Source organism: Vipera ursinii (genome assembly GCF_947247035.1).
Source record: "Vipera ursinii genome assembly, chromosome: 1".
Lineage (NCBI taxonomy): Eukaryota > Metazoa > Chordata > Lepidosauria > Squamata > Viperidae > Vipera > Vipera ursinii.
Window position 1 is genome coordinate 3,477,708 of NC_139512.1, and position 10,016 is coordinate 3,487,723.

A 10,016-nucleotide genomic window follows, 5' to 3' on the forward strand; every position below is an offset into this window, starting at 1 on the left:
CAGTAGCTGAAGGAAAGGCAGGAGGGGGAGTGGAGGGGGTGTCTATGATTCACCTTCACAAGAACAGCAAGTGACTTCCACTATCACCAAGTGTGCTTTTTTTGCACCAGAAATTTCAATGACATCTGAGCAATTCTACTGAAGAAGAAAGCAGAATTGAATACTGGGGCATACAGTATACGGTCTAATGCTTGCATAAATGCTGTAGCTCTGGAGACAGATGACTGAATTAAGGAAGCTGCGGATAAATGAATGGCAGCTGGGATAAAAGTACATAGGAAATGACATCAGGGGCTGTTGTATTTTGTTTGGTTAATAAGACTCAATTTCCCAATTGATCTGCCTGAGGAATATTTTTTTAATCTTCCTTGACCTTGCAAATTTTTAAAGTCCTGCTTCAAAATAGCTTTCCAAGAAGATCTAATCAGGCTTTTGACCCGTGCCCATGAATAATTCAAGATGCCAGACTTCCTTCCTTCCCCAAAAAGGGAACTGTCAAATGTGTTGGTCATCAATTCCCAGAATTTTCTGTGTGGATTTTGGATCTTTTCACTATCTTTGCATCTCTCCATACTCCCAATTTGTTAAGGTTCTCTTTGAACTGTGGTGCTCACAACTGGACACAATATTCCAACTGAATAAAGAGATGAAGCTTGTTTGGCTAGTTTTTGTGATTTAAAAATAAACAAAAGCAAACCCCGCCCCCAAATGGATTAATTCCAGATAAATATATTATGGGATTGCAGCCACACAGGGCTGGATTAAGGTCAACTGATGCCCAAAGCATAGCCCAACAATGGTGTCCCTTGACAAAAGGAAAATTCTTATGCTATGACACAAGCTATTACCGGTATATCTTACATTTTCAAACCAAATGTTGAAATTTCATGGCTCACCATGACAGCCAAAAAGATTTTAAACAATGTAGATTAAAGCCGAATAGAGCAGATAAGGACAATTACTAAATGACTAAAGTGGAAAGTGGCAATGAGAGAGTTATGGGTACGATAGCTGGGGGAAACTGCTGTGGTTTCCCCCTCCCCCTCGGTGTGTGCTTATTCTGCCTAATGGTTAATCCAGGGTTGCAGTCACATATCTACAGGAGTTGACCACTAACATGTGAATACTGCAATCAGCGTTTATATGGCCAAATCCACTTGCACAGAAGAGGGGAGCGAAGTCCCAAGTTTTAAGGAAAAGTCTCACCAGACCCTCCAATAATATATTATAAAATATACTCAGCAGGCACCGAAAATGCCAATCTTTGGTATTCAAAACTTGCCAGCTTGTAAACCAACTGTAAATCTACTGCAGAAGAGTTTCCCATTTTTGCATTTGGGAATTAAAATTTACTCTAAAGTAAACCCACTTCAACATTACTCCTTAAATGCAGGTAGAATTTAAGTGTTTGCTCTCCACGAGCTGTCTATCATGTTTCTGCATGAACAGCCACTAACCTGATCTTTCCTAAAAGAGACAACTCACAAGAGTAACTCATGCAGAGAGGCACCTATAAGCCTCCAAGGAGAAGAAACAGTTTTCATTTTTAGCTCATTTGCCAATTACATCTTAATGTAATTATATCATCCAACAGATGTTGCTTTTTTGGGCTACTCAATCAGATTCAATTTACTGTGACTAGCTTCAATACTTTATAGCAGGGGTATTCAAACTTGGCCCTTTTATGACTTGTGGACTTCAACTCCCAGAATTCCTCAGCCAGGCACGCTGAGGAATTCTGGGAGTTGAAGTCCACAAGTCATAAAAGGGCCAAGTTTGAAGACCCCTGCTTTATAGCAAAATTGGGATATGAGTGGTTTCTCTTTCTGAAGCCCAAATTTAAAACACCATTTTTTTAAAAATGGTATGTTCTCATTTGCCTTCAAAAATACTGAAGCAAAATCTCTCTGACTGATTTTTATCCCACATTTATTAATTTATAAGTAATTCAAGAGCAAACACACATAATACTCCTTCTTCCTCGTATTTTCCCTACAACAATACCGTGAAGTGAGTGGGACTGAGAGGGCGCAACTGGTCCAAAGTCAGCCAGAAATCTCCTGATTTCTAAGCCAGGACCTTAACCACTACACCAAACTGTCTCTCTTAGCCTTCCTCACAACAATGTTGTACTCTGTGTAAGGATGATGGGAGGAAATAATCCACAAAAATAAGTATCGGATCCTTTGGCTCACTCTGGCAAATTTCTGCTTATGCTGCTCTGGAGGGGATTTGGGGATAAGCAGAACGGAAAGAGGACAACTCATTTATTTATTCAGTTTTTGCAGCCAAGCAAAAAGATACCTTTGCCAAATCTTTGCTTTGCTGACTCACTAGGAAAAAAAACTTCAAGATCAAGCTTGTTTTGTGCAACACAGAGGAATTACGGTAGAAACAATGCAATTGGGATTCTAGATTCTAGCATGTGACCGAAGGGAAACAGAAATGAATAACAGGAGGAAAGGGTTATAAAAAAAAAACTCAGTCATGTATTTACTGAGATCCAGGACCAGATATTCTACTGCAGTGGCCAATCTCTCATCTCGCATCTAAGAAAAGAACAATGGTCCAAGGAGGCTATTAGACTGTTAAGAGGACAATTTGATAAATTAATGGCTGATCAAGTGGCGACCAATCTGCGGTTTGCTAGGCATAATACTTTTTGCAACGCCAATAAACCAGGCAGATGGTTAGCTTATAGATTGAGGAAAAAACAAAGGGCTTCTAATATAGATAAGATTGAGTATAAAGGAAGGGTTGTGTTTCAAAAGAACCTTATTAAGGATGCTTTTGTGGATTTCTATTCGAAATTATATGCTAAAGAGGAAATTAATGAAAAAGATATTGATATATATTTGGAGAATGCTAGCATCCCGGTTCTTACGCAAGTACAAAAAGAGGGGATTAATCAACTGATTACAGAAGAAGAAATTTTCACAGCAATTAAGGAATTGAAGGTGGATAAAGCACCAGGTACGGATGGCTTGACTGCGGCCTATTACAAAAATTTACAATTAGAGATGATAAAACCGTTAAAGGAACTGTTCCAGACAATCCAGAGGGGTGGAAAGGTGCCACCGTCTTGGAGAACAGCTTTTATTTCTTTGATTCCGAAGGAAGACCAAGATGCTACTCAAGTTAAAAATTATAGACCGATATCGCTTTTAAATACAGATTACAAGATATTTGCTAAGGTTTTGGCTAATAGACTGATGAGGGTTCTGCAACAGGTGATTCATGGGGATCAAACGGGGTTTATTAGTGGTAGGCAAATGAAAAATAATGTGAGGCATATAGTTGATGTGTTAGAGTTTTTGGAAAGGAACAACCAGATCGCTGCGGTGCTAATTTTTTTAGATGCTGAAAAAGCTTTTGATCAATTGAATTGGAAAATTTTTGTTGAAAGTTTTAGATAAAATGGATTTTGGGGAAAATTTTTTACAACCGATTAGGGCATTATATCAAAAACAAACTGCCCGAATTATAGTTAATAATAGCTTGACAGAAGCATGTAATATTGAGAAGGGCACAAGGCAAGGGTGTCCGTTATCGCCCTTGTTATTTGTGTTAACATTAGAGATATTATTGGTTAAAATTCGGAATTCGGAAAAAATTAAGGGGATACAAATTGGAGATCAGGACTACAGATTGAGAGCATTCGCAGACGATCTGGTTGTTACAGTGACCCAGCCAGAGAACTCTGTTGTGGACCTGATGGAGATAATAACACAATATGGGAAGGTTTCTGGATTTAAAGTTAATACACAGAAAACCAAAATTTTGGCCAGAAATATGACAGCTTCGCAAAAGGTTCTCTTAGAAGGACTAACTGGATTTGAGATTGTTAAAAGGGTTAAATATTTGGGGGTGATTTTGTCGCCCTCTAATACAAAGCTATATAAAAATAATTATGAAAAACTATGGGGGAAAATTCAAAAAGAATTGGAGAGTTGGGAAAAATTGCAATTGTCTTTGTTGGGACGGATTGCAGCAGTAAAAATGAATGTCCTGCCTAAATTTTTATTTTTATTTCAAATGATACCGATTCTTAAGAAAGATTCTAATTTGGAGGAATGGCAGCGAGGTATCAATAAATTTGTCTGGGCAGGGAAAAAGCCACGAGTTAAACTTAAGATTATGCAGGATACTCGTGAGAGAGGTGGCCTTAAATTGCCTAATTTTAAATTATATTATGAAGCTGCAGCATTAGTAGGAATAAGTGATTGGATTAATTTGACGCAAGGGAGGTTATTAAATCTTGAGGGCCATGATTTGTTGTTTGGCTGGCATGCATATTTGTTGTATGATAAGAAGGTAGACATCGTGTTTAGGGTGCATATTTTAAGACAGGCATTGCTGAGAGTTTGGAAGAAGTATAGACATAAGTTAAGTTGCAAGATACCATTGTGGGCAATTCCAAAACACGCAATAGAAAATATACATGCTGGCTTCAAACATGATGTGACTACGTACAAGGAGATCCTCAGTTTGGAAAGAAATGTTTGGTGTTTGAAATCATATAGCCTCTTGCGAGAAGAGAAGGTTGTTCAAAATTGGTTTCAATATACTCAGTTACGGGCCAGGTGAAAAGAAGACCAGAAAAATGGATTTACAATGACTGATGAAAATTTGATAAAGCAAATTAGAAATCAGGGACCAGCACATATCAAACGGATATATCTTGCATTGATAGAGATTGACTCAGAAACAGAGCTTGTTAAGGATTGTATGATAAAATGGGCCCAAATCCAGGAAGTTATCACAATGGACATGTGGGAAAAGATTTGGGTCAGGAACGTAAAATTTACTCAAGCTCAAAATTTAAGAGAGAACTTTTACAAAATGTTTTATAGATGGCATTTAGATCCTAAAAAGCTTGCAAGTATGTATCCGAATTATCAGCCTAAATGTTGGAGGTGCGGTGATGAAGATGCAACATATTTTCACATATGGTGGACATGTAAGAAGGTTAAGGCTTTTTGGATAAAAGTCTGGTGGAATATGCAGAAGATTTTTAAACAGAGGATAAAGTTTTGTCCGCAACTTTTTTTGTTGGGAATAATTGCAGACGCTACAGTTGTGGACACCAAGTTGATGTTGAACTTAATTACGGCAGCAAGACTTTTGATAGGCCAATATTGGAAGAAAGAGGAACTGCCGACCATAGAAGAGTGGACTTTAAAGGTCTCAGACCTGGCAGAGATGGCGAAGATTTCGGCCTATTTGAAAGATCATTCGCAAGAACGCTATATTATGGAATGGAGAAAATGGATTGAGTTTATCCAGAACAAGTATAGGGTTAAGAAGTTTTATGTAGCATTTGAATAAGTCTTCTTTCGTTTTTTTTTCTTTTCTTATTTTAGTTTTTTATATATATATTCAATATTACTAAGGCTTGTTTTATCCTATATAAGCTAGAGAGTGATGGATTTTAGAGTTTATAGTTGTTAGTATATGATTGTTTATGATTGCTTTTTATATATATACCTTGTATTTAGCTCTGGGAAGTGGGGGGGGGAGGGGGGGAGGTAGGGGGGGAGGAGGGAGGGGGAAGGGGGGATTTTTTAAAGGAAAATTGTATCTTAAAACTTTTCAATAAAAAAAAAAAGAAAAGAACAATGGCCCTTCTCTACAAAGTTAGCATGGAATCATCCTGTTAACCACACATATTAAAATAGCAATGTACGCTATACATGCAAAGCTTTTTTTTGCAAAAATATTTTAATTTATTGAAAAAGGGTTAAAACACAAAACACCAAAATATTTAAAACAACAACAACAGAAAAGAAAGGCTATGGAGATTCTCAGTCATCCAGGTCATGGGTTGTCCCAAAGGTGCTTTTTCAGGAGGCAACTAGACTTTCTTTTTTATCTTTGAAGACATCGCTTCTCATCCAAGAAGCAAAGCATCTTCAAAGAGAGAAAAGAAAGTCCAGTTGCCTCATGAAAAAAGCACCTTTGGGACAACAGAATGCCACAAAGAAGAGGGAGTCAAGCTATTCTCCAAAGCACCTGAAGGCAGGACAAGAAGCAACAGATGGAAACTAGTCAAGGAGAGAAGCAACCTGGAACTAAGGAGAAACTTCCTGACAGTTAGAACAATTAACTAGTGGAACAACCTGCCTCCAGAAGTGGTGAATGCTCCAACACTGGAGGTTTTTAAGAAGAGACTGGCCAGCCATTTGCCTGAAATGGTATAAGGTTTCCTGCCTGAGCAGGGGGATGGACTAGATGACCTCCAAGGTCCCTTCCAACTACTACTACTACTACTAATTATTATTGTTATTATTGCTATTTATTATTATTATATTATTATTATTATTATTATTATTATTATGCCTTGCAATAGTTGCTAAAAGAGAATCTAAGAATCAATCCCAACTTGATGGCACAAATCATCAAACAATCGGGGGTGGGGGGGGGAGATGTAAAACAAGCCCTTATTATCTGACTAAAGCAGGGGTAGGCAACCTCGGCTCTTTTATGGCTCATGGACTTCAACTCCCAGAATTCCTGAGCCAGGAATTCTGGGAGTTGAAGTCCATGAATCATAAAAGAGCCGAGGCTGCCTACCCCTAGACTAGGGCATAGGTATAGAATCTGTTAATCTCTTATTTAACCGATAATTCCAAATTAATACCTGTTTTAAATTACTTTGGACGTATATGCACTGAGTCTTATTCCAAAGCATTGTTTTAGATCAGAGGTCCCCAACTTTTTGGGCACCAGGGACCAGTTCCGTGGAGAGAGGTTTTTTCCACAGACCAGAGAGTGCGTGGTTTTGTGTGCTGCCTGCATCCTGTGGATGGGGCTTTGCTTGTTTGTGCGTACCGGTTGCTGGCATGCCGCAGTCTGGTACCGGTCCACAGACCAGATGTTGGGGACCCCTATTTTAGATACTATGTTATTAGGCACTTTGTACTAGTGTTGAGATTTGTATTTACTAGGCTCTGAAAGCATTTTATGAGACTGGTTTGCAGCTCTTGGGCCGATTCTTGATTTGCTATGAGCCATACCTTGATCAAGATGCATTGCTATAATTATTGGGGATTTCCAACTCTGGAAAAGCAGTGGGAGGGGAACATAACATTTCTATAATTCGCAAGCTTGGAGCCACTGTATTAAAGCACCCTGACTATAGGCTCACATTTGACAAAGGCAAGCCTTGTTCAAGACAAAGCACTACTCATTAATGGAAGCTACCATCATAAAGCGACAGTATGCCTGTCTCCCATCATCTCTGCTCACTCCATCAGGGAGGTTGTGTTGTGGTCCCTTCCATTACAGTCCTTCCCCTGTGGAGCTACATCTCTCCAGAGATCTCGATGGCTCCCACCTTATTCTTTTTGCAAGGCATTCAAAACCTGGCTCTTCCTCCAAATATTTAGGCTGGGAAGTTAATGTGAACTTGTAACTCATGTTTTTACTGTGAAGCCTAGAACCGGCTGTTGGCGACCTCAGACGTTTATTATTTGGTCTGTCCAAACAGTTGGTTTTAACTGCATAGGCCAGTTAGAATCACTGCTGCAAGATGAGCCACCATATAAACAATTTAAATGCATAAAGAAGAGGATTGGCAATAGTAACTTAAACCCTCAACAGCGCAGAAGGAAACTAAGCTGTTATTTATCTCTACGTTTGGAGAGAGCTCTGCCGTAATAGATAAGCAAGAGATCATTTAAAGCATCCATGAATGTAGAGATCAGCTCACACCCCACGAACACGTGAGCGAACCTTAACAGCAGTAACCAGCTTTCCTCAGCTGGTGCTCTCTCCTAGCAAATTGCAACTAAGGCTAGATTATACCTGAACAGGGAGATTAATGCTTAGCTGGCATTAGAAGATCAGAAGATAACAGATTTGGATAGGACCTTGGAGGTCTTCTAGCTCAGGGCTGAGGAATTCTGACTGAGGAATTGAAGTTGAAGTTGAGTTGAAGTCCACAAGTCATAAAGTGACCAAGGTTGGGGACCTCTGTTCTAGTCCATCCCTCTTACTCAACCAGGAGACCCTATAATATCTTAGATCTGTGACTTTGCCTCATATGCTTTGAAAAATCACTTTAGCCAACTGACAACAGGGCAATGAAATGAATTGTGTCTCAGGGGAAAGCAGGATTTTGCTCTTAATAACAGTATATTAATCGACTGAAGACTAATGGATGTACTCTCCAAATGGAGCCTCGATGATAATATGGAAGCTACAACAGTCCACAACAGATACAGGAAGCCAAGCAACTGGAGTGTCTTGACTGTCTTCATGCCACCAGTTGCCCAGGGTTAAAGCCCAGTTTTCTGATATACCCCTATTTGTACTCATAAGCCTGAGTTCCCATCTGTAATCAAACAGAACATTCATATTTAGAATTAAAAATTACACAAACAATGAGAATTGTTGCAAACCTTGCTTGCACGCTCAAGCAGCATCCAACTGGTCATGATGCTGAAATACATGACTCTCCCGCAATATCAGCATGACGCTCTATTTATTTGGAGAGATTCAAATCGCTATTAATTAGTGTTTCCCAACCCTGACAATTTGAAGATGTGTGGACTTCAACTCCCAGAATTCCCCAGCCTGCATCTTCAAGCTGCCAAGATAAAACCGGGGCAGGGTTGTTCCTTTTATGCTCTGCTCCAGGGGTCTTCAAACTTGGCCCTTTTATGACTTGAGCACTTCAAATCCCAGAAGTCCTCAGCCAGCGTGCCTGGTTGAGGAATTCTGGGAGTTGAAGTCCACAAGTCATAAAAGGGCCAAGTTTGAAGACCCCTGCTCTACTCGTTTGTTTCACACCAGATAGCTCATGCTGGAAACCGCTGATCCGGGGAAGTTACTTCATCGATCCTAGGCTTTTCTCCTCATTCCTGTTTATCCGCTTTCTCTTTCCTAACAGCTTACTCCAACTTAGCGCCACCTCTTCAAATTCCGGTCACCCCATCCCCTCCTGCGTCTAGCCGGGGCAAAGCCCGTCCAGTTTTGTTTTGTTTTTTTTAGCATGACTTACCAGCCAGATGCCACGATTTCCTACGCCCGTAGCGCCCACACCCGCCGGCTTGGTCCGCCTCGTAGCCCACCAAGGGCGTGCAGATGCCGTCGGCCACCTGCCCCGCCAGCAGCAGCGCCCCCGCATGTTGGGTGCTGTAGCCCAGCACCGAATGGAAGTAGACCAGCAAGTAGGTGAACCACATCGAGGCGCACAAATCGTTCAGGAAATGGCCCACCGAGTAACTCAGCCGGGCGCGAGGGGGCAGCGGCGGCGGGTCGTCCATCCTGCCGGGAGGCGAGGAGCGAGACGCGCTTCACAGCGCCGGGGCCTGGAGCCCGATGGCCCCAGCTGTGCGTAAAAGCGCACCGGCAGGGCGCATCAGCTGGAGCGCGCAGGGGAAGCGCCCAGGTCCCGGCCGAGCAGGAAAAGCAAGGAGGGTCGTAGCTACCGAGGGGAACAGCCCAGCCATACGGCCGCAGAACCGCTTTTATCGGCTCTGGGGGGGGGGGGAAACCCCAGGTTGGTGGCCGCCGACGTAACCACCTAGTCTGCACCGCGGCGGCGCCCCCCCACTGGCTCCGCCTTGGGGCAGATAGCCGCGCCTCCTCCAACGGCCTCGCGGATGGAGCCAATGGAGAGGCTGAGCTGCGAAGAAGCCGCGCCTCAAAGGAGGACTCGGCTTTCCCCCTCCAGCCGGCTTCGTGTCCTTCGCTCCGCCTTTCGGTTTGACGACTTCTCCAGTAAAAGCAAAATCGCCCCCCCGGATGAGTTGCATCAACGAGGACTCCGTCGTCAGCCCTCGCCTTGCTTCGATTCCAGGGGCCCCGTTCTTTGACCCTCCAGTTGCCAGCTTCTCCGGAGAAAGCAAAAGTTTGGCCGTGCTTGCACCTTCCACTGCTTTGGCCAGGTTTATGCCCTATTCGTGCGTTTTAGATTTGCACAGAAACCCAAAATCTTCACCTTTTCCTTCGGATAGAGACCCCGGGGCAGCCAACTTGCTGCGGGCCAACTGACTGTGAGATTCCTTTAG

The 10,016-nt window shown here is 42.0% G+C and overlaps 1 protein-coding gene across 2 annotated transcripts in view; it reads right to left on the reverse strand.

Moving 5' to 3' along the window:
- MFSD12 (major facilitator superfamily domain containing 12) overlaps nucleotides 1–9,549 on the reverse strand; it is a 33,930-nt gene extending 24,381 nt beyond the window's left edge. The window contains exon 1 of one of the 2 annotated variants that reach the window (XR_014490876.1): nucleotides 9,005–9,549. Coding sequence is in view for 1 of the 2 variants with exons in the window: in XM_083349851.1 (XP_083205977.1) it covers nucleotides 9,005–9,269 (265 nt within the window). In the remaining variant the exon portion in view is untranslated. The remainder of the gene's footprint in view (nucleotides 1–9,004) is intronic. The other variant, XM_083349851.1, reaches the window with a different exon arrangement.
- Between the last annotated feature and the right edge of the window lie 467 nt (nucleotides 9,550–10,016).